The sequence below is a fragment of the Astyanax mexicanus genome, chromosome 17 (genome assembly GCF_023375975.1).
Source record: "Astyanax mexicanus isolate ESR-SI-001 chromosome 17, AstMex3_surface, whole genome shotgun sequence".
In the NCBI taxonomy this organism is placed as follows: Eukaryota; Metazoa; Chordata; class Actinopteri; order Characiformes; family Acestrorhamphidae; genus Astyanax; species Astyanax mexicanus.
The window spans coordinates 33,822,449-33,848,622 of NC_064424.1; the positions used below are offsets into that span (position 1 = coordinate 33,822,449).

The window sequence follows — 26,174 nt, forward strand, 5'->3', positions numbered from 1 at the left end:
TGTCCACTGGAGATCTATAAGTGCAGAGATCAACAATGTGCAATCAAGTCTGCAACTTATGTTTAAGTCACACTTAAAGAGCCACTAAACCTTAAATCATATTTTTTCCATTAGTAGCTGTAATGTGTTCCTTTGAAGTAATAAAACATATCAGTTCTGCTTAAAATTTGTATAAATGTTACCTAAGCTTTAAAAAATGCTTTTATCATGGTAATTTCTGCCTCTGTAGCGCCCTCTCAGGTTCAACTGTGCTATAGACATGGATCATGTCTCTGTGTCTTTTGGTACGTAGATACATCACAATATGCAGATATTGTCAATATTAATAATATCGCCCCTCCTTGCTGATGTCTATCCATCTGGGTCTTACCGCTTATCAGAGGCACACTGCTGCTACTGCAGCTCTGCCAATCAGCTCTCTCTCCTGCCCCGCCCCTAACCCATACATCACTGAGTGCCCCTCCCAAACTACCCCTTTATATTTTTTTAGCATTTTTTTTTTTTTCAAATTTGAGCTGAGGGTGGAGTCTAGTGGGGTTTAGGTCACATACAAATAGACAAGTCTCAACTTTAAACTCAACTTGAACTCCAAAATAACATCTGAACATTCCCCCCTATTTATCAGTACTTTTACTCCAAGATGCTTTATAAATGGGGCTCAGTATGCACTTTTCCATTATCCTGGCACAGTGTGTGAAAGTAAAAGAAACTTAGTTTGTTTGATTGATGGGTAACACTTTACTTGGATGGTCCATTTGATGGCCTCTTTGATGTTGAACTGATATTCAACTAACATCCAACTACATCTCTATTAAATGCAAATGAACTAAAATGTGAAAGTAAATGATTCTCTATTGAATATAACCCTACATTCAACTCCAATCCAAACACTTATCTTAATATTTAATTATTAAGGTTAGGGTTAGGGTTAGGTGTAGGGTTAGATTTTAGGGTTGATTAAGGGTTAAGGTTAGGGTTAGGTGTGGGGTTAGGTTCTCTTTTGAATAATTTACATTCAACATAGGCATAAGGTAAATTTAATGGACATTCAATTCAGTGTTAGTTGAATGGCAGTTGAACATCAACAAGGCCATAAAATGGACCATCCAAGTAAAGTGTTACTGATTGATGTAGAACGCAGCTCTTTTTCTCAGGACATCCAGCTAATGCAAGTGTAAGATCAGTGAGTAGCAGTTCAGCATCTCTGCTCTCTCTCTCTCTCTCTCTCTCTCTCTCTCTCTCACACACACACACACACACACAGAATAAAATCGCCAAGTTATGATATGACTTAGACCTAAACTTTGACTTAGACATACTAGATAGAAAGATAGATAGATAGATAGACAACACAACTATTATAATGTATCTATTATACCACTGTTCTCGTGGGCCAGTCTGTTAAAACCAGTATATTTTCTGAATGCTTAAGGTCGCTTAGCAACAGCCAATTTAGGGTCCCACCATCCAGCCTCACTCTAACAGAGGCAATAAAAACACTTTATTATATACACCATCAGCACTGTTTATAGTCAGTCTATATTCTGGGTGCAGCAAAAGGACATAAAACAACAGTTTCTAGAGATACTGTAATTAACAGCTCTATTTAGTGATATTAAGAGAATCTCTACATAGTCTATCTCAGTGTTTCTCAACCAGGGTGCCGCGGCACCCTGGGGTGCCGTCTGGCTTCATCGGGGGTGCCGTCAAAATATTGCGCCTCACGTGCATATTTCCTTTCCAGAGTCAGCTCGTGTCGGGGTGTGTCCCAATTCACAGGCAGCATACTCTGAAGGATGCGACCCACAGAGGCGGTGTATTACTGCGCATCTGTGACGCAATCTGTCTTCTAATACAGCCTCTGAAGGATGCAGCCCTTAAATTGGGACACACTGTAAAGTTTTTGTACCCCACGCGATGCACGCGCTATTTTATTTCATATTCCGCCAGCAACAACCCTCGTTCTCACCTGAAGTACTGCGCCAACAATACCCCCCACCCCCCCCCCCCCGTTCTCACCTGAAGTACTGCGCCAGCAACGCACCCCCCCCCCCCCCCCCCCGGTAAACTGGGGTGCCGTGACATCTCGCATATATTTAAAGGGTGTCGTGATAGAAAAAAGGTTGAGAAACGCTGGTCTATCTAATTGAACAGCACAGCAGTGGACAGCAGTTCTATACATGTTTTTAACAACAGCTCTATAAAGAGATTCTAAATATTAGCTCTATACAGAGACTGTAAACAGCAGCTTTATACAAAGACTGTATACAGCAGTTCTCTATACAGAGACTCTAAACAATAGCTCTATAGAGTGAATGTGAAGAACAGCTCTATACAGTGACTGTAAACAGCAGCTCTATAGAGTAAATGTAAACAGCAGCCCTAAAGAGTGAACGTAAACAGCAGCTCTAAACAGATACTGTAAACAGCATTTCTACATTGGAAATCTAAAGAGCAGCTTTGTACGGTGGCTGTACACAGATCCAATTTACAGCTCCTGGACACAGCTGCTTTATACAGGGACTGTAAACAGCTGCTCTATAGAGTGACAATACAGAGACTAACCAGCAGCTACAATGACTGTAAACAGCAGCTCTATACACAGCCTGTAAACAGCAGCTCTATACACAGCCTGTAAACAGCTGCTCTATACACAGCCTGTAAACAGCTGCTCTATACACAGACTCTAAAAAGCAGCTCTATACACAGCCTGTAAACAGCAGCTCTATACACAGCCTGTAAACAGTTGCTCTATACACAGCCTGTAAACAGCTGCTCTATACACAGACTCTAAAAAGCAGCTCTATACACAGCCTGTAAACAGCAGCTTTATACACAGCCTGTAAACAGCTGCTCTATACACAGACTCTAAAAAGCAGCTCTATACACAGCCTGTAAACAGCTGCTCTATACACAGCCTCTAAACAGCTGCTTTATACACAGCCTCTAAACAGCTGATTTATATAGACTCTAAACAGCAGCACTATACACAGCCTGTAAACAGCTGCTCTATACAGAGACTCTAAAAAGCAGCTCTATACACAGCCTGTAAACTGCTGCTCTATAAACAGCCTGTAAACAGCTGCTCTATACAGAGACTCTAAACAGCAGCTACAATGACTGTAAACAGCAGCTCTATACACAGCCTGTAAACAGCAGCTCTATACACAGCCTGTAAACAGCAGCTCTATACACAGCCTAAGCTGTGTGTAGTCTGTGTATAGAGTGTGTATTTATTGGACAACAAAATTAAAGGTTTTTAAATGCAGTCTAAATGGTATCGAAACCTCTAACAAACTGCAGAACAAATTAATAACCAACACAAATCTGTGAGCAGGAGGGTTCCTTTGTACCCTGGTCTGTCTAGAACAGGTGGAGAACCTGTGTGAAGGTGTGCATACTTCTGTCCTATTCATTACATAACAGTAATTACATCTAAACACTTATATAATTCAAACTGAACAAAGGTGTGTCTGTGTGTGTGACAGAGAAACCTTTTGAATCAGAGTTTAAAAGAAACATAAATTCCAACACAAAGCAACTCGCCCACATCAGCCGAGAGAGAGAGGAAGAGAGAGGGAGAGAGAGGGAGAGAGAGGGTGGGGGTGTGGGGGGGTGAGAGAGAGACAGGGGGAGGAGGGATAGAGGGGAGAGTTTAGCAGATCATTAAGGGAGATGGGAATCGTTATCTGAATACTTTTCCCCTCCTACTGAACTGATGTGTGTATAAGAATGTACGTGCATGTGTGTGTGTGTGTGTGAGTGTGTGTGTGGTGTAATCTATAATCTGTTATGAGCCTTGTCTTCCACTTCGCAGCATCATGACACACACTGAACTCTGGAAAAGCTGTTGCTAGGCAACACTGCCGACTACACCAGGAATAGAATTATAAAATATATAGAGAGAAGAAGCTGGAGCGGGAAATAAAGAAGTTGGAGCAGGAAATACCGGAGCCGGAATGGCAAATAACGGAGCTAGAGTGGGGAAATTATAATTGAGCCAGAGCAGGAAATAATGGATCTGGGAGTGGAAAATAATGGAGCCGGCGTGGGAAATAACAGAGCCAGACGTGGAAATAACAGCGCTGGAGTGGAAAATAACAGAGCTGTTGCGGGAAACAGCAGAGCTGGAGTGGGAAAAAGTGGAGCTGGAATTGGAAATAATGGAGTCGGAGCAGGAAATAATGGAGCCGGATGTGGAAATAACAGAGCTGGAGTGGGAAATAATGGAACTGGAGCAGGAAGTAATGGAGCCGGAGTGAAATAACGAACCCAAAGTTGGAAATGATGGAGCTGGAGTGGGAAATAACAGAGCTGTTGTGGGAAACAGAGGAGCTTGAGCAGAAAATAATGGAGCTGGAATAGGAAGTAATAGAGCCAGAGCAAGAAATGATGGAGCCTAAGATGGGACATAATGTGGATAGAACAGCATATAACGGAATCAAAGTAAGAAAGAGGTGGAGCAGGAGAAGGAAATAATGGAGCAAGAGCAGGAAGAAAGTGAAACCAGGACTCTAAGTACAATGTTTAGTCTGAGCAAAACATTGTTTCTCAGTCATTTCTGTACACTGTGCTCCAGTCCACTAGGGGTGCTACCACAGACGCTCTGCATTCTGCACAAAGTACAGCTGTACAAATCTACAAATCACTTTCGCGCCTCCTATTGTCAAAGTGTGAAGATATACAATATCTTAAAGCACTCAGGGAGGAACTAAACTCCAGTCTTGGCTGGCTGCCAACTCACCTGTAAACATGGTGGAGGAAGTTTTCTATTAGCTTTTATTAAACATTCATTTCAGTTTAGAACATTCAGTACACAATAACTATGAGACTGTGAGTGAATAGTGTGTGTAATATAGTGTTGGAGAACACGCCTTCAGAAAAAGCAGCTCTATGGTTAGTTTCTCTCTGACACTTCAACATGCCACATCCAGTTCATTTCAGTGGAGCTAGCATGCATCATATAATTACAGTATCTGCGAGGTAGCATTTGTCAGTGCATGGTTACTGGCATTGTCCACACAGGCAAAATTGATTTTTTTTTTTTTTTTACGTTATGTTGCATGTGAAGCTGCTGTTTACACTGTGCTAATGTGTTATAATTACAGGACAAATGGTTCCAGAATAACTTTAAATAAATGGTTCCAGAATTACTTTAAACGGCGGTCCAGCAGTCTAAAGCGCTGCCACTATGAGCAGGAGGTCGCAGGTTTGAACCCCCGCTCATGCAGCTTTGCCATCAAGCTGCCGGCGCTCAGAGGAAGCAAAATTGACCCTGCTCCCTCCTTTCGGGGGGGTAGATGGCGCTCTTTCCCCACATCACTAACAGGGCGTCTGTGAGCTGATGTACCGGAGCCGAGCTGCTGTGCTGTCCTCCGAGCGCGCTGTGATGCTGCTTGTCAATGCTGCATCAGCAGCAGCTCGAAAAGAAGCGGTGGCTGACTTCACATATATCGGAGGAAGCATGTGTTATGCCAAGCTCACAACATTTTTGTCCCTCACAATGTTCACTATGTCAGAATAAGCATTTATCTTCGTTTTGTGTCGTTCTCTGGGGACTGGCAACACTACATGTTAGTCACCGACCAATCATCGTCCGCGTTCTCGTGAAGTTCGTAGGTCATCGAGGGGGAGAAGCATAGAATCTGACAATCATGGCTACAGAAGCCCTTTTGCGTGATGGTGGTGCTTTTGTGCTCAGAAAAACAAAACAAAAAAAAGAGGAAAAAGCGACTGTGGGCTCATTCCTGGGTGACCCAAATGGATTTTTGTACTCCAGAGAGAACTAAAGGTATGAGAAGGTATGGTAAAGATTCAACTACTTAGGGTTCAGTGCCTGTAAACTGAATGTTTCATGAAAGAAGTAGATTATTATATGATTATTAGATTATTCTAATAATCTAATTATATTTATGTTTCTCTGGTCCAGAGAACTGCAGGAACACTCTGTCTTCCTATTGGTCAGCGTCAGGGAGCAGGTCACGGAGCATGTCAAACTAGGCGATAAAATACAAAAAATTCTAACATGCTAGTCTTTCCGACCGCGTCGCTCACGTCAAATCACTGCTCTTTAACTGTGTCACTCTACACGGACCTTTGTCGCTCGCGACACTGAAATTCGGATACGATGCACGCAATTTGTCTGCGCCAACATAATCGGGTCAAAATCGGGCTAAAATCGTGTAGTATGATCCGGGCAATAGTCTTCACCCTCCTGGTGTGTTGGGGCATTACTAGTGATAGGGGGACTCCTAGTGAGTGGGTTGCATAATTGGCTGTGTAAATTGGGGAAGAAAATGGGAAAAATTAGAAATAAAATTATAATAAATTGGATATTATCACACTGACTTTCTTATAAAAAATATGGTTTGTAGAAAAAAAAGGGTTAATTTGTTCCAACAGAAAACCAAGTTTCTGCAGCACTGTCACACTGAGCCCGAGCCAAACAAGCCCAAATATTCTGACATCTGTCAGAGCGGCGGTATATGAAACGCTAGTGCAGGGAGGGTGAGAGGCTGGGAAGTGACGGGGCTGTTATAGCAAGAGAGTAATGAAAGGTGAACAAGAGTCAGGGGAACCAAAACCACTGTTAGATCATCGCTTCACCTCGCTCGTTATTCCTCTCGTACAAATCTGATCTGAGCTCCACTGGTAAATACACTGCTGCCCTTTAGAGCAGCGGTGCTCCACTCAGCCCCGCAGCCCATCAACTGGAGCTTTAGGGTGTTTTCACACCTGAAAGTCCGGACCAGAGTCAGAAACAGGCAGCTGCGTTGTTGTACTAAGCAGTTCTCACCACTCTCTGCAAGGCCTGGTGTTCAGCAGCAATCATGTTGCCATAACACTCCGTGATGCAGGGAGTCAAAATGCTCTCCACAGTGAACCTGTAGAAATTGCAGAGTAGCTTTTTGTGTCAGGTTGACTCTTCTCAGCCATCGGAGAAAATGGATGTGCTGTTGGGCTTTTCTGATGATGTGGGATGTGTTAAGTGAAAGGTGAGATCCTCAGAAATGTGGAGATCCTCTCAATGCTCAGGGGTGTAAGACTGATGGGTGGATGGGATGACGGTGTTAAAGAAGTCAAAAAACAACATTCTGATGCAGCTGTTTGTTCCCTCCAAGTGGTGGAGTGTGGTGTGAATTACCAGGGAAACTGCATGATCAGTAGACCTGCCTGGTAGGCAAACTGATGTGGGTCCAGAGTGCTAGGGTGGCAGTAATTTTTGTGAGTCAAGCTCAACCTCTCAAAGCACTTCATCATAATGGATGTAAGAATGATGGGATAGTAGTCATTCAGGCATGAGATGGTAGTTTTCTTTGGAATCGGTGTGATGGTTGTGGCTTTATAGAAGGAAAGAAGAATAGAATGTGCAAGGGAGGTATTAAAGATGTTCATAAAGGTGGTCGCCAGTTAGTTGACACACACTTTTAGGACTCTATCTAGAACCATCTGGGTAAGCTTCTTTCAGAATTCAAACCCGTATCAATTCTCTTCCCAAAGTGTTTAATTTAGCACTGTTCAGTACAACAATGATGCTCAGACTGCTGCTTGCTGATAGTGTGAGTTAAAGTGGCTAATGCTAACTTAGTATCGCTTTGTGGATGAACACAATTAGAGCTTACTATTAGCATGATAGCCATTAGCATGAGTCTGATATGATGGTATGGAGCCACGATTCAGTGAAAATGCATTGACCCCATTTTTAACTGAAACAGTTGTAGATTTCTACCATGGTCAGTAAAGAGTTGTCTTCATTACAGGACCACTTCCTGGATTGTTTGAGATGATGGAAGAAAAAAAAGGGTCTTTGAGACCTAGTCCACAGGTCTCCTGTTGTGAGCCTGAGTTTCAGATTGGCCAGGTTATTCTCCAGCGATCGGATATTTGCGACCAATAGGAAGGGAAGCGGTATTCTGGCTAGCTTTGTTAGATTCACACTGATTCACATGTATGGCTGTCATCCACAAGTTATGCTCGGAGGCTAAGCTGTGTTTGGTTGAATGTTAAGTCCTTACAGTGCTTACCAATGTCAGCAGTGTTTGGTCTGAACATATATTGACAGAATGTTCATTAAACATACATAAAACAGAAAAAATAAGCAAAAAGCCTCCACATTAGCAGGAGAGGTAGCAAGCTGCTATCATCTTTACATATCATACAATATCATATGCTTTTGTTAACTGGCTTCTTAACAATTCTGCATGAGTAGTAACATTCAGCTCAGCAGCACAGTAAACTACTCTTACAGCTTTAAGCACTAAGGCCAGATACTGTATAGATTACAGCTGAACCATAGGTTAAGGTAGACTGTCAGGAGTGACTACAACTGATGTAAACTGAGGGGATAAAAACGCACCCAGTATCCAAAAACAAAGTGCCAAGAGCAAATAGGAAAGGTGTCAGTTTCACTCATTAAGGTAGCTCACATAAAAGAAGCCTAAAAATGCATGATATGCCAGTCTTAAGGGACAAAATAATAAAAACAGCCTGTTTAATTAGTAACGGCAATAAAAACACAACAAATACCGTTCATCTTTCTGAATACAGCTCTTCATTTGAACGATGGCCTTGGCTCATTCACATTCACCACATGTGCTTCCTCTCAGCCTCATGTTCGGTTCCTCTGCGGATTCAGGCCTCTGAAGTGGTATTATGTCTGGCAATTGAAGGAAAAGCGCCCTGCTCATTTCCAGACGACGGCGGCATTTCAGACTGTGATCAGCGTTTCAGGGGAACAGTGGGGAGTAAGTGGGCTAATGGGGCACCGCTCTGAATCAATGCAAATTAACCAACAAAAAAACTCCACAGGACGAGTTTAATGATGAAAAACGACATAAAAATACTCACTCATCAGTCCTGAGTACACCAGTCTAGAGCCTTATACATCAGCCCTAAATACACTACTTTACAGCCTCACACATCAGCCATGAATACACCAGTCTCCAACCCCACACATCAGTCCTGAGTACACCAGTCTAGAGCCTTATACATCAGCCCTAAATACACTACTTTACAGCCTCACACATCAGCCCTGTGTACACCAGTCTAGAGCCTTATACATCAGCCCTAAATACACTACTTTACAGCCTCACACATCAGCCCTGTGTACACCAGTCTAGAGCCTTATACATCAGCCCTAAATACACTACTTTACAGCCTCACACATCAGCCCTGAGTACACCAGTCTAGAGCCTTATACATCAGCCCTAAATACACTACTTTACAGCCTCACACATCAGCCCTGTGTGCACCAGTCTCCAACCCCACACATCAGCCCTGAGTACACCAGTCTAGAGCCTTATACATCAGCCCTAAATACACTACTTTACAGCCTCACACATCAGCCCTGTGTACACCAGTCTCCAACCCAACACATCAGCTATGAATACACCAGTCTCCAACCCCACACATCAGCCATGAATACATCAGTCTCTAACCACACACACCAGCCATTAATACACCACTCTAAAACCTTATACATCAGTCCTGAATACACCACTCTACAACCTCACACATCAGCCCTAAATACACCAGTCTACAACCTCACACATCAGCCAGGAATACACCAGTCTACAACCTCACACATCAGCCCTGTATACACCAGTCTACAACCTCACACATCAGCCATGAATACACCAGTCTACTAACTCATACATCAGTCCTGAATACACCAGTCTACAACCTCATACATAAGCCCTAAATACACCAGTCTACAACCTCACACATCAGCCCTGATTACACCAGTCTACAACCTCACACATCAGCCCTGTATACACCAGTCTACAACCTCACACATCAGCCATGAATACACCAGTCTACTACCTCATACATCAGTCCTGAATACACCAGTCTACAACCTCATACATAAGCCCTGAATACACCAGTCTACAACCTCATACATCAGCCCTGAATACACCAGTCTAGAGCCTTATACATCAGCCCTAAATACACTACTTTACAGCCTCACACATCAGCCCTGAGTACACCAGTCTAGAGCCTTATACATCAGCCCTAAATACACTACTTTACAGCCTCACACATCAGCCCTGAGTACACCAGTCTAGAGCCTTATACATCAGCCCTAAATACACTACTTTACAGCCTCACACATCAGCCCTGAGTACACCAGTCTAGAGCCTTATACATCAGCCCTAAATACACTACTTTACAGCCTCACACATCAGCCCTGTGTGCACCAGTCTCCAACCCCACACATCAGCCCTGAGTACACCAGTCTAGAGCCTTATACATCAGCCCTAAATACACTACTTTACAGCCTCACACATCAGCCATGAATACACCAGTCTCCAACCCCACACATCAGCCCTGAGTACACCAGTCTAGAGCCTTATACATCAGCCCTAAATACACTACTTTACAGCCTCACACATCAGCCCTGTGTACACCAGTCTCCAACCCCACACATCAGCCCTGAGTACACCAGTCTAGAGCCTTATACATCAGTCCTAAATACATTACTTTACAGCCTCACACATCAGCCCTGTGTACACCAGTCTCCAACCCCACACATCAGCCATGAATACACCAGTCTCCAACCCCACACATCAGCCATGAATACATCAGTCTCTAACCACACACACCAGCCATTAATACACCACTCTAAAACCTTATACATCAGTCCTGAATACACCACTCTACAACCTCACACATCAGCCCTAAATACACCAGTCTACAACCTCACACATCAGCCAGGAATACACCAGTCTACAACCTCACACATCAGCCCTGAATACACCAGTCTACAACCTCACGCATCAGCCATGAATACACCAGTCTACTACCTCATACATCAGTCCTGAATACACCAGTCTACAACCTCATACATAAGCCCTGAATACACCAGTCTACAACCTCACACATCAGCCCTGAGTACACCAGTCTACAACCTCACACATCAGCCCTGAGTACACCAGTCTACAACTTCATACATCAGTCCTGAATACACCAGTCTACAACCTCATACATCAGCCCTGAATACACCAGTCTACAACCTCCCACATCAGCCCTGAGTACACCAGTCTACAACCTCACACATCAGCCCTGAGTACATCTGTCTACAACCTCACACATCAGCCCTGAGTACACCAGTCTACAACTTCTGCATCAGCCCTGAATACACCAGTCTACAACCTCATACATCAGCCCTGAATACACCAGTCTACAACATCACACATCAGCCCTGAGTACACCAGTCTACAACCTCACACATCAGCCCTGAGTATTCCAGTCTACAACCTCACACATCAGCCCTGAGTACACCAGTCTACAACATCACACATCAGCCCTGAGTACACCAGTCTACAACCTCACACATCAGCCCTGAGTACACCAGTCTACAACTTCATACATCATCCTTGAGTACACCAGTCTAGAGCCTTAAACATCAGCCCTAAATACACTACATTACAACCTCACACATCAGCCATGAATACACCACTCTAAAACCTTATACATCAGTCCTGGATCCATCAGTCTCCAACCTCACACATCAGCCATAAATATACACCAGTCTACAACCTCACCCATCAGTCCTGAGAACACCAGTCTACATCACTGCCAACTGCTGGTATTCATATTATCAGCAAGAATTAAATAGTCACATTAGAAAAGTTTAATGGGAGTTTTGTATTTTTATCAGTATTTTTTTTAAATGATTCAAATAATCTAAAATAGTCACTGAATTAAGTCACTTTTGTGAGTACAACAGTCTCCAACATCACATATGTGCCCCAAAATTCACTAGTCTACAGCTTTCTACATCAGTCATAAATACACCAGTCTACAACCTCACTAATTAGTCCAGAAAACAAAATCTACAACCCTAAACATTAGCCTTAGACACACCTGTGTACAAACTCACACATCAGCCTTGCACGGACTAGGCTACAACCCATCAAATACACCCATCAAACCTGATTGTAGTTAAGAGTGTAGTTGGGGTGTAGTTGAGGGTGTTGTTGGAGGTGTAATCTAGGATGTAGTCAGGGTGTAGTTGGAGGGGTAAAGTCTGGGGATTGGGTATCGCTGCCATTAAAGCCGAAGGGGGTGTGAATACTTCTATAGCCAAATTTAGGCTAGTAGCATCAGCAGCACTTATTATAGTGCAAAGAGTGCCACCTGCTGGAATTCATATTATCAGCAAGAAATAATCACATCAGAAAAGTTTATTGGGAGTTCAGTATTTTTTATCAGCAAGTATAAAATGATTAAAATAATCTAAAATAGTAATTTAATTAAGTCACTTTTGTAGTTAAAATTATGAGTTTAACAACATGTTAAAATACACCAGAATGCAGGACATGGGATCTAAAAAAATTAAGGGAAGACCCCCAGACCTGCCCCCAGCCAAAAGTGTACCCCCCCTTTTCGGATGCCACTGGTCAAGGATGTAATTGGGGTATAATTGGGGGTGTAGTTGGGGTGTAGTCAATAAATCAAGATAAACTGGTAAAATTACCAACACTGCAGCTCCCGGAAAACACTGCCTGTACTCTGGCCCAGTCAGAACTGAGTCACAGCCCAGCGGGACACTGTCTGTGATTCCCTTCAACTGTCAACACACACACACACACACACACTCACACACACACACACACACACAGTGAATACTGCACAGACTGCTTATGTCTGATCCTCAGTGTTCCTCACAATAGAGACAGAACAGCTCAACCACTCCCATTATAAACCTCACCATATATATAAACCGGTATATATACACCATAAACCCTATACTAAACCACACCCATTCAGGTTACAGTAGTTTAACTCTACATATTCTGCCTACAGCAGTTAGCTCCACCACATTAACCCCCACCCATTTAGACTACACCAGTTTAACCCCACCCATTTAGCAAAAAGCAGTTTTGGCTCCCCCCATTCAGCGTACATCAGTTTAGCTCCACCTGCCCACCCTATAGCAATTTTAGTTTCAGCCTGGATTGCTTTTTGCACCATGCAAAATACATAGCAACCAATCAGAGCAGAACTGACATACATATATTAGTGCCAAAGGTACTGTGTGTAAGGTTTGGTTTCTAAAGAACAAATGCACAAATGTACAAACGCTGTACAACAGGCTCAGGTAGAAACAAACAACAAGAGGAAAATGAAAAAATAAATAAATGTTACACTTCTGGGCATTATTGTTTATAATATTTGTACTTTAATAAAGGGAAATTATAAGTGATGGGCGTTTGGTCTGAATATGATTACTGGGTATTGTTTGTATTTTGAAGCAGCAGCAGCTAAAGTAGATACGAGCTCGTTATTAATGAATATTAAATACTCTTAATCATCAGCAGAACCCTTTGAAGAACACAGAATCTGCTTATATTATGTGATTTCTATGCGGTAGATGAGTATGATTATATCAGCCCAGAGAAAATCCCTGATTCAGTGATGAGTCTCTTTTTATATATAGTTTAACCCCACCCATTCACCCTACAGCAGTTAAGCCCCACCCATTCACCCTACAGCAGTTAAGCCCCACCCATTCACCCTACAGCAGTTTAACCTCACCCATTCACCCTACAGCAGTTAAGCCCCACCCATTCACCCTACAGCAGTTAAGCCCCACCCATTCACCCTACAGCAGTTTAACCCCACCCATTCACCCTACAGCAGTTTAACCCCACCCATTCACCCTACAGCAGTTTAACCCCACCCATTCACCCTAAAGCAGTTTAACCCCACCCATTCACCCTACAGCAGTTAAGCCCCACCCATTCACCCTACAGCAGTTTAACCCCACCCATTTACCCTACAGCAGTTTAACCCCACCCATTTACCCTACAGCAGTTTAACCCCACCCATTCACCCTACAGCAGTTTAACCCCACCCATTTACCCTACAGCAGTTTAACCCCACCCATTCATCCTACAGCAGTTTAACCCCACCCATTCATCCTACAGCAGTTTAACCCCACCCATTCATCCTACAGCAGTTTAACCCCACCCATTCACTCTACAGCAGTTCAACCTCACCCATTTAACATACAACAGTTTAGCTCCACCTAGCATTCACCCTACAGCAGTTTAACCCCACTCATTCACCCTACAGCAGTTTAACCCCACTCATTCACCCTACAGCAGTTTAACCCCACTCATTCACCCTACAGCATAGTTTCAGCCTGGATTGCTTTTTGCACCATGCACAATATGTAGCAACCAATCAGAGCAGAACAGACATACATATATTAGTGCCAAGGGTACAATGTGTGTAAGTGTAAGGGAAATAGAGAGGATGGAAATTAATTATGGGTGATAAATTATATGGTGATTTTGGTTCCTAAACTCTTACAAACGCTGTACAACAGGCTCAGGGAGAAACAAATAACAAAAGGAAAATGTAAAAATAAATAAATGTTACACTTCTGGTCATTACTGTTTAAAATATTTGTACTTTAATAAAGGTAAATTATAAGTGATGGGCGTTTGGTCTGAATATGATTACTGGGTATTGTTTGTATTGTGAGGCCGCAGCAGCTGAAGTAGATACGAGCTCGTTATTAATGAATATTAAATACTCTTCATCATCAGCAGATCACCCTTTGAAGAACATACAATCCGGTTATGAAAATTGTAAATCAGGTGATTTGTATGTTGTAGAAGAGTATGATTATATCAGCCTAGAGAAAATCTAATAACAGCCTAATACAGTCTATTGTTAATGCATACTTTATGATAAAACATAAAGATAAAAAATTGGTGAAATGTTTCCATCAACTACTGAGCATGCCTCAGGTGTGAAAATGTATGTTGAGTAATCAACCATCAAATGAAATTATCAAAAATATCTTAAAAAATATATTATATGTTAATTATATATATTAATTATAAAAAAATATATTAATATATATATATATATATATATATATATATATATATATATATATATATATATATATTTTTTTTTTTTTTTTTTTTTTTTTTTTTTTTAATTAAAAACATGATCCAAAAGGTACAGAGAATCAGAGAATATCTGCTTGCAACTGAAAAGAAAAAAATCTTAGCTCAGCCTAGTTAATTGTAGGGATTTCTTTCCGTTTTAAGTTTTTAAAAGTATCCTGTATTATGTGTAGTTTTAACTTTATTTACGCCTTTACAAACTAACAATGTGTAAAGAAATTCAACATTGTTTGTTGTTGTTGACTTTTAACTTTTAAACACTAATTAAAATTATATAATTTTTTGCACTATAAGGAGCACTTAAAAGGCTTTTATTTTCCCAAAAATCGTCAGTGTGCCTTATGTATGAATTTTACCAGTCAGGTTGTAAGAAGCAGTAAAGCCACTCTGCTGAAGTGCAGCTTTATACAGGAGTTTCAGTTCAGTTCTCCAGCACTGAGACTAGAGCCGCATTAGCGTAGCCACTACCCGTGCTAGGCGCTAGCTCTTTCTCCGTTCAGAGGTGAGTATATTGGACTGTAGCCTGCGCTTTAATGTGTTACAACAAGCTACGTAGACTGAACCGATAGCTGATATTGCCCTGGCTTACCGTAACACTCAGGGTTAGCTCAGGTTAGCTAACAATGGTTAGCTGCTAATGCTAATGCTACTGCACCCAGCCTTAGTAAAAATCTGGAAATGTAAGCTTTAAATAAATAGAAGAGCTTTAGTCACCTGAATAAGAAGTTTTCAGGAGAGAAATATGTGAAGATTAACATCCAGCTCTCATTTGACTAATTTGACTAGAGTTTAATTTTTTTAAGAACTACAGTTTTGTTTACTTACCTTAGTTTAGCTTTCTGATGTTTGACATCAGTAGATTTTGAGCAGAAGTGCAGGGAGTACGGTGTGATTTGGGACTTTTCTGTAGAGTGAAGAGCAGCGTTAAATGAACTGCATGTGTTGTAATGTGCTAATGAACTAAACATAACAGAGGATTGGGAGCTTTGCTACAAACATTAGGGATTTTTAAGCCCCATAAGCCACCCAAAGCCAGACAATGCACCTCCTTTTATTGAACTTAAACTTTACATTAATTCTTTAAAAAAGGGATGTGAAAAGTGAACAGAGTAGTCTCAGAGCTCACTATAGAATGGCATTGTCTGATACTGTGTGTAAATCAGAAATTGTGCTTATATTCAATTTTTAATCAGAATTGCTCTAAATTATCCATGAAGCCACCATCTGTTTCCTGCTCTACAGCTCGGCTCTCAGACATGCTGTACAGAGCACAACATGTTGGCCACATTATATTATAATATTATAAAATGATATGCCACAATGTTTGTGGACACCTCTTTTTATTTATGTTGCGTTCAGATACTTTAATTAAGTTGCACCAATTTCTGACAATAATATGCAAATACACACCAACACTACCAGTAGAATATGACTCTCTAGAAAAGATAAACAAATATGAACCCTTTGGCACCATACCTAAATCTCCCATCTATGTTTGCACAGTGTGTTCTTGTACTATGTATTATTGTGAAGAACACATTCGAAAGGTCCTACAACACCAAGTCATTTCTCCTGAGGCCTTTTTTTCATAGTTTTTCTGCAGTATTACGCTGAAAGCCGCAGACAAAAGGCACAGAGGGGACAAGAAAGGGCAAATTAAGCTCCACCCCACTGGACACTGTGGTCATGTAGAGATGGTTCTCCCTCTGGGCGAGGAGCTGAGGCGGTAGTGAAGTAGATGATCCATTAGTGGAGAGAAGAATAGGAGGAAACCCTGCCCCGAGGTGACCTTTTAGTACGTCAATACAAGACCTGCTAAAACGAGCCAACCAGAATTTGTTTGAGTACCAGTGTGAATTGTTTCCGATCACTCCAGCAACCTTCAGAGGTGGACAGGGACCAATATATGACCACAAAACATCTGCAGTGTGGAGCCCAAAGGACCTATACATACATGTCTTCTACATCAACCACCCCGTCACAAACAAGTCAGTCTGCACTCCTTATTACAAACTCTCACAATTACTTAGATCTCATAGTGCTGAAAAATAGATGGATGGATGAATAGAACTTTACAAGACACTGACTTCTCTGTATCTTGGGATTCTCAGGTATCAGGGGATATCTCATGTATGTAGGTATGTCAGGTATCTGGAGTATATTGGATTCACCATGAATCTGGTGGTATTTTGGTATCTGGAGGTATAGCTGGTATCTGGGGTATCTTGGATTTTTCATGAATCTGGGGGTATTTTGGGTATCTGGAGGTTTCTTTGGTATCTGGAGGTATCTCTGGTATCTGGTGTAAAGGTGTAATTTGGGTATTTTAAGTTAGTTTTTGGCTATAGTGGGGTATTTAAGTGTATATCTGGAGGTATCTCAATAATCTGAAATTATCTTGTTAATCTGAAATTATCTCATGTATCTGGGGTTATCTCTGGTATTTGAAGGTATCTTGTGTATAGGGGTATCTTGGGTATTGGGGGTATCTTGCATATCTGGAAGTATCTGGGGTATCTGGGGTATCAAGGTATCTTAGTTATCTGAGAGTATCTCAAGTATCAGGAGGTAACTTGTGTATCTAAGGTTATCTTATTGGGGTATCTCAGGTATCTGGTGTATCTGGATGTCATCTTGAGTCGTGTGAGAACTTTTGTTTTGTGCTGGTGGAGAGTCTAAGAAAGAGAACTAGACACATGGCAAATCTGATCACTTCAGACTCAGGATACTTCAGAGGACCCAGACGGGCAGAGAGATAGTTCACAAGATGTTCAAAATCATTGTGTCAGTTTTATCTGACAGGAATTCTCCCTACAGTACCCCGAAACCTTCTCAGCCAAGATCTGTTACATAACCACACGACGAAATGCTACAGTATACTGCAGATATTGAGTATAACTATGCTGTCTTTCATTTCCTTTGAAGGTCAGATGTTGGAGCTGGAAATGAGGTCACATCCAAGTTGGCAACTTTCCAGTTAAGGCTTACCGTAGTAAGGGTGAAACGATTACTCGAGTAAATCAAGTAACTCGATAAAGAAAATTTATTGATTAATTTTCTGTGCCTCGAGGAATCGAGGAATAATTCATTTTAAAATGCAGAGCACAGAATTTAGCGCAGACTTTTAATGTGAAAAAGCCAGCTTAGCGTTATGTCACCCACGCACATGAAGCAGGTGGAGAAGACAGAGTTTTTTTAAAGCGGTAAGCAAATAAATTTAACTTATAACAAATCAATGAGATTAACATTAATGTAGCAGAGTGCAGATTATTAGGAATACTGTCTAATGTGTGTGGTTAGTTTATTACAACAAAGACAAGTTCTAGACTTAATACAGGCTCTATTTATCTATATCAGTTAACACAACGGTATGGAGTTAATAAACAAATACATGTTAAAGCAGGGCTCTGAAGTTTTGAAATTTGGTGGGCGTGAGATTGTGGAGTGGGTGGGTTTTTGGGGTGCGCGCAATTCTTCCTCAGTTGTTTAACTCGCCTGGCTGAATCTCCACCCTCTCATTAGGTCTGCCTAACAACAGAGCGATCTATATTCTGATTGGCTGAGAGTACATTATAATATGCAGCCGATGGATTGGCAAGCGTGAGAAATATCATGTGTGGCGTGTGAACTTGCATAAAGCGTGAGACTTGAGAAGACTGCATTAAAGTTAGGCTGAGCTGCAGTGACTCTGGCTGGAATGCACAGCCATGAACTTACTCTATTATGTCATTTAGTCTTAGCTATGTCAATTAATTAGATGTGAGTAGTGTAAAACGTAAATAAACAAACAAAAAAAAACATTTTAATACTTTAGTTGTCACAATTATTCCACAGGTCTTGAATTATTTCTGAAAACATCCCCTGTCCATTAAGGAAAATCCATTGACTTGGTGGGAAAAGAATGCAGCGAGCTTATCCAACCATGTTTATGCCATTATTATTGATTAATGCCCTAAATTTAATACTTACGACAAATCCTTGAAATAATTGAAATAATTGAAATAATTTAACTTAATTTATTAAATTATTAATTCTTAAATTATTACTTGTGGTATTTATGTCTATTTTGTGTTTTATTTATTTCTATTTGTGTTTGCAATGTGGAAATGTATGTTGTGAAATAAAAAATTTAACCAATTGGTCATTCATTATTAAGTGAAATTTCTTGTTTTCTCCAGTGTATTTTTTTTATTGCATTTTAGGCAAGCAAATATGTTTTATCCGATCATTCGATTAATCAAATCGATTTTTCAGTAGAGTACTCGATTACTATACCATTGTTAGCATTGTTAGCGACACCACTTGATAACATTACCATAAGCAGTTTCACATGGATGCAACTGTAGGTCAACACATTTGCCATAACAGGGTGGATGCATAACAGGAAATTAAAAGTGAAAATAAAATGTGATTAAGCTGGAAAAAATCGGTGTTCTCTTAAGTCGATCAAATATGTCAATAAAATGACATAATTTTAATCATTGCCTTTTATCATTGCCTTAATAATAGCTGTGTGTCTTATAGTTTTATAATGATAGCAGCATGCGTTGTCATGGCAATAGCATCATTGGCAGTGGCATTCCTGTGTGTGTGGGTAAAGGTGGCCTCTGCGTAATCCTAAAACACGTTTTAAACACTAATGTAAACGTTAATTAACGTAATAAAGTTCTGTTTTCATATCGTTAAAAGCTGAAAACACTGAACGCTGATGGGATGCTTTGCTGACCGCGACACTAGACAACTGTAACCACAGCTCTACTGTACCTGAGTCACACTGGGGAAAAACACAATAAAACAATATATAATTCATTGAATATTTATAATTTTAGTAAAACTAATCCCGATTTTACTGTGGACACCTGTCCAGCCGGTCCTCATCCCCCCTGAAATCAATGATGAGGGAGTGGACTGCAGTGTGGCGGTGGGCACTGCCCGCTCTCAGAGTGAGGAGGATGATGGCGCAGTGTTGTACAGTACTGTGAGAGGAGCTGGTCTGGATCCGGGCCCAGCAGCGCTGTGTGGGAGGTGTGAGATCAGAACTGAAGCGTCTCTGGTGTTCAGACCAACAAAACGGCATGATACAGCCAACCCAACAATGGCCACCCACCCGGCACTGATGCTGCTCGAGGACAAGCAGGTGAGCAGCCTGAGCTCCAGCACAGTGAACTGCATCAGACCATATCAGACTGTATCAGGCTGGATTAGACTGTATCAGACTGTAACAGACTGCATCAGACCGTATCAGACTGTAACAGACTGCATCAGACCGTATCAGACTGTATTAGACCATATCAGACTGTATCGGACTGCATCAGACCATATCAGACTGCATCAGACCATATCAGTCTGTATCAGGCTGGATTAGACCACATCAGACCGTAACAGTCTGCATCAGACCGTATCAGACTGTAACAGACTGCATCAGACCGTATCAGACTGTATTAGACCATATCAGACTGTATCAGACTGCATCAGACTGTACCAGACCATATCAGACTGTATCGGACTGCATCAGACCATATCAGACTGTACCAGACCATATCAGACTGCATCAGACCATATCAGACTGCATCAGACCATATCACACTGTATCAGGCTGGATTAGACCGTATCAGACTGTAACAGACTGCATCAGACCGTATCAGACTGTAACAGTCTGCATCAGACCGTATCAGACTGTATTAGACCATATCAGACTGTATCAGACTGCATTTTACCATATCAGACTGTACCAGACCATATCAGACTGTATCGGACTGCATCAGACTATATCAGACTGCATCAGACCATATCAGACTGTACCAGACCATATCAGACTGTATCAGACCATATCAGACTGTATCGGACTGCATCAGACTATATCAGACTGTATCAGACTGCATCAGACCATATCAGACTGCATTAGACCATATCAGACTGCATTAGACCATATCAGACTGCATTAGACCATATCAGACTGCATCAGATCATATCAGACTGCATTAGACCATGTCAGACTGCATTAGACCATATTAGACTGCATCAGATCATATCAGACTGCATTAGACCATGTCAGACTGCATTAGACCATATTAGACTGCATCAGACCATATCAGACTGCATTAGACCATATCAGACTGCATCAGATCATATCAGACCATATCAGACTGCATTAGACCATATCAGACTGCATTAGACCATATCAGACTGCATTAGACCATATCAGACTGTATCAGACTGCATCAGACCATATCAGACTGTATCAGACCATATCAGACTGCATTAGACCATATCAGACTGCATTAGACCATATCAGACTGCATCAGATCATATCAGACTGCATTAGACCATATCAGACTGCATTAGACCATATCAGACTGCATCAGATCATATCAGACCATATCAGACTGCATTAGACCATATCAGACTGCATTAGACCATATCAGACTGCATTAGACCATATCAGACTGTATCAGACTGCATCAGACCATATCAGACTGTATCAGACTGCATCAGATCATATCAGACTGCATTAGACCATATCAGACTGCATTAGACCATATCAGACTGCATTAGACCATATCAGACTGCATCAGACCATATCAGACTGCATCAGACCATATCAGTCGCGCAGTGCATCATGGCTCCGAGTCAAGATCAGGGAGGTCATGCAATGAAAAGTTGAGCTGAGCTGTACTTTATGCAAATTAATCCGTCCAATGCGATGCATCTATCCAATCAGAAAGCAGGTGTTTGCCTGATACGTGTCTACAGCGCAGTGTCTGAAAACATTTAGTTCCTCTTTCAAGCGTCCAAAGAAACCTGGAAGAGAAGTTTCAGGCTTCCTGATTCTTTGTTAAATCCCTGCTGATTTACAGGGTCTCTTTCAGTGAGGAGAAAGGCTGCTGTGATTGTTGGGGTCTCTGGTGGGTTTTTAAATATTAATATGTAATTTAATTGGAAAAGTTTTCTTTTGGTAGCTCATATACTGCTCACTAGACAGTGTAATGAAGCTCAATCAAATGTGTATATCTATAAATACACATTTATATTTATTAGTTTATAGGAAATAAATAATAATGGCTTGTATAAAAGCATTTCCCATTTATTAAAACGATTTAATTGGATGACGCAGGGAACGCCTTTGTAACGCCCACATGCGACCAGTTGGAGGGGGGCAGTGCGATTATGTGTTTTGACGTGACGGAGCAGTGTAAATGCACTGTTAGACCATATTAGACTGTAACAGACTGCATTTTACCATATCAGACTGCATCAGACCATATCAGACTGTAACAGACTGCATTGTACCATATCAGACTGTATCAGACCATATCAGACTGTAACAGACCATATCAGACTGTATCAGACCATATCAGACTGTAACAGACTGCATTGTACCATATCAGACTGTATCAGACCATATCAGACTGTAACAGACCATATCAGACTGTATCAGACCATATTAGACTGTAACAGACTGCATTTTACCATATCAGACTGCATCAGACCATATTAGACTGTAACAGACTGCATTTTACCATATCAGACTGCATCAGACCATATCAGACTGTAACAGACTGCATTGTACCATATCAGACTGTATCAGACCATATCAGACTGTAACAGACTGCATTTTACCATATCAGACTGTATCAGAGTGCATTTTACCATATTAGACTGCATCAGACCATATCAGACTGTAACAGACTGCATTTTACCATATCAGACTGTATCAGACTGCATTTTACCATATCAGACTGCATCAGACCATATCAGACTGTAACAGACTGCATTGTACCATATCAGACTGAATCAGACAATATCAGACTGTAACAGACTGCATTGTACCATATCAGACTGTATCAGACCATATCAGACTGTATCAGACTGCATTTTACCATATCAGACTGTATCAGACTGCATTTTACCATATCAGACTGTATCAGAATGCATTTTACCATATCAGACTGTATCAGACTGCATTTTACCATATCAGACTGTATCAGAGTGCATCAGACCATATCAGACTGTAACAGACTGCAGTAGAGCATATCTGGCTCTATCTGGCCTATCAGGATATACACTATATTGCCAAAAGTATCCACTTGCCTGCGTTGTGTTTGGTGATGTGAGGTTTGGATGGAGCAGCTTGGCTATGGAACCTGAGTTCAGTGATTTGGATCGGTGAGCAAACACGTTTGTCAGTATAATATACTAGACTGCATCAGTCTGTATCAAGTTGTATCAGATCATATCTGACTGTATCAGAACTTATTACTGTATTACTGTGTCAGATAATGTCAGATTGTATTCTATTAAATCAGACAATATCAGAACAAGTTAGACTGTAATGTGTATCTAGAACCCTGGTTCTGGTCCACACTCACCTCTGGCGGAGAGCTTCTTGGTGTTGATGATCTTGGCAGCATACTCCTGCCCTGAGAGGATTTTCACACAGCGGCGCACCACCGAAAACGCCCCCCTGCAACACAAACAGAGCACAGCTGTTAACAAAGTACGCAGTAAATTTAATGAGCATATCTTAAAAGTACGAAGCATAGCTAAAAACAAACACTGAGCATAAGTTATCAGCACATTATACATATTGAACATAGCAAATGAGTACTCAATACAGTAATAGGAAAAAAAGGTTATAGTTAAAAAGTAATAGTATGGTTAATAAGAATAGGTTTTAATAATGGGTATTTAAATGTGAATAAAAAAAATAGATTTGTATTATTGGTGCTGATCCCTAAAAAATATTGTATTTATCACAACAATATTCTGCAACTAAATGGATAAATTAGCAGGCTAGATCCTTTCATTACTGTATTTTAATATATAGCTCACAGTAGATTTGGTGCTTTTTAAACTATAATATTGTAATGTGTTGAGTTTAACTGAGTTTGAGAGAAGAAAGAGAGAGAAAAAAGAGGAAGAGAGAGAAAAAGAGAGGGAGAGAAACAGAGAAAGACAGCATAAACTTTAACATATATAAAAGGTAATCTACCTTTTGAAATCAGAAGTAAGCGTTGCTGTCATATCACTAAAAAAAACCTGATAAGGTGTCACCAGACTGTCAATTTTGTCACATAATTAATTTGTGTAAAGATTACTTGCATGTGTTAATGTTGGCAGTCCTAGTATATAGTTAAAATTACTAAGTATATATATAAAAAAAAGAACTATATACTTCATATAGTTTATAATGTACAGATTATAGTTCAAAAGTACGGAATATAGTTAAAAAGCACTAAGAAAGGTTAGAGCATGTATTGGTGTTATGCTCTGTAACAGTTGTGGGTTCTCTTTAGAACAGTGGTTCTGATGCGTTCTCTGTGTTCTCAGTTTAATGGTTGGCGGTATTCTACTCCATTTTTAAAGCAGACTGGTCTCCCTCAGGTCCTGCTGTAGAAATAACTGAGGCCTTGTTTCTCCAGGAGCTTTACTGACAGTTCATCCTTCCCGTTCCTCCACCCTGGAGAACTTGTTCCACAGGACTGAGAGCGGATCACTGTCGTCCTACACGGAGAAAAGTGCCAACAGTACCCTGCTCATTCCAGACTGTCCACAGAAACAGAGCCGTCACGACAGAGACCTCACTGTCTCATACAACCCAACACCACTGAACACAGTACAGATACGGCTTTACACTGTGCCTGATTTACAGCATTTACAGAACCGTCAGCAGCACCTCCAGCACAACACCAGGCTGTAAATACAGTTTCAGAAGTCTAAGAGTCTCAGAATTCACTCCTGTTTTATTGAAATATGCTCTTATATGCATAATTTCTACAACTCACAGTGAGAGATAGCCAGGCTAAAGTACAGCCTCCAAACATGGTGGAGAAACTGTGAGACACTAAGAAGTTAGCAGTGAGAGTCCTTGAGCAGATGCAATTTTTTATATATCAATGTATTGAGTCATATTTCATGCAAACCATGTGTAATAGTGCTTATTTCAAGATTTACTCTGAATGAGAGATTATTATTTATATATAGGAATGCTAATCTTCAGCATTTATCTTAAAGGTAAAGAGGAAGCTAAAAAAAATCTAATTTTAGAAAATATTTTATTAAACAGAATTTTAAGGACGTGAACACTGCAGTCTCCCATCGCCCTATAGAAGGTCTGATCCATTTTTTCTTATCTCTGAGCATGTGCACAAACATGCACACACATACACATGCACACACACACAATCAAACAGCACTATCATTGCTAATATCATTATCTAATGCATTTTAAATTTAGTAATCGAAAGATGCAGGCTGCAGCCACTGTCCAGTGTTTAAATGGTTCTGCTGTCATTGGTCAGTGTGTGTGTGTGTTGATATTAAAGCCCAAGTGCTAGACTAGTACTGTCTCTCTGTGTATCAGTTCATTAATGTTATCGCAGAAAAGGGGCCAAAGAGTTGATAAGCTGCAAGAGTGTACAATTGTAGTGCGGAAAACGGGCCAAAGAGTCTAAAATCTGGAATAGTGTACAGTTGTAGAGCAGAAAGCAAGCCAAAGAGTCTAAAAGTGGCGAGAGTGTACAGTTGTAGACCAGAAAATAGGCCAAACATTCTAAAAGCTGCGAGAGTCTACAGTTGTAGTGCAGAACAAGAGCCAAAAAGTTGATAAGCAGCGAGAGCGTACAGTTGTAGTGCAGAAAATGTGTCAAAGAGTCTAAAAGCTGCGAGAGTGTACAGTTGTAGTGCAGAAAACAAGCCAAAGAGTCTAAAAGCAACAAGAGTGTACAGTTGTAGCGCAGAACAAGCTCTGTGCAGCTCACTGGGCTCGGCAGAATCTCTGTCTGTGTATTTACACTATTAAGATTAGCTAACCACATTTCTGCACACAAGCAGCTACTAAGTAAGCTAGCATGGCTAAATATTACATTGACAAAGCCTATATACAGTAGTGCATGTCAAAAAATTAGAGCATCATTGAAATATTACTTTATTTCAGTAATTCAGTTGAAACTGTATATATAATATACAAACACACACATACACAAAATGTGGTGATAAAATATCATAGTAATTAAAATCATTTGAAAAGGTTCAACATGAACAATTGAACATGTCTGTAACTCTGTGGTTTGACACCCTGCCATGCCAGGTTGGACACATGCATGACAAAAAAAGTTATTAGACACCAAAATGCAGAGTATTCTGCTAATGGGCCTTTTACTGATATAGAGTTCTACTGAATGTGCTGTACAGTCCAGGATCTGTGATGATGAATGATGGTGCTGTTAATTATTTTTGTTTAGTCTG

The 26,174-nt window shown here is 40.8% G+C and overlaps 1 protein-coding gene across 4 annotated transcripts in view; it reads right to left on the minus strand.

Moving 5' to 3' along the window:
• camk2a (calcium/calmodulin-dependent protein kinase II alpha) overlaps nt 1-26,174 on the minus strand; it is a 110,824-nt gene that overhangs the window by 70,644 nt on the left and 14,006 nt on the right. For all 4 annotated transcript variants that reach the window (XM_022676350.2, XM_022676352.2, XM_022676349.2 and 1 more), the window contains exon 2: nt 23,297-23,391. In XM_022676350.2, coding sequence (XP_022532071.1) covers nt 23,297-23,391 — 95 coding nt within the window. The remainder of the gene's footprint in view (nt 1-23,296; nt 23,392-26,174) is intronic.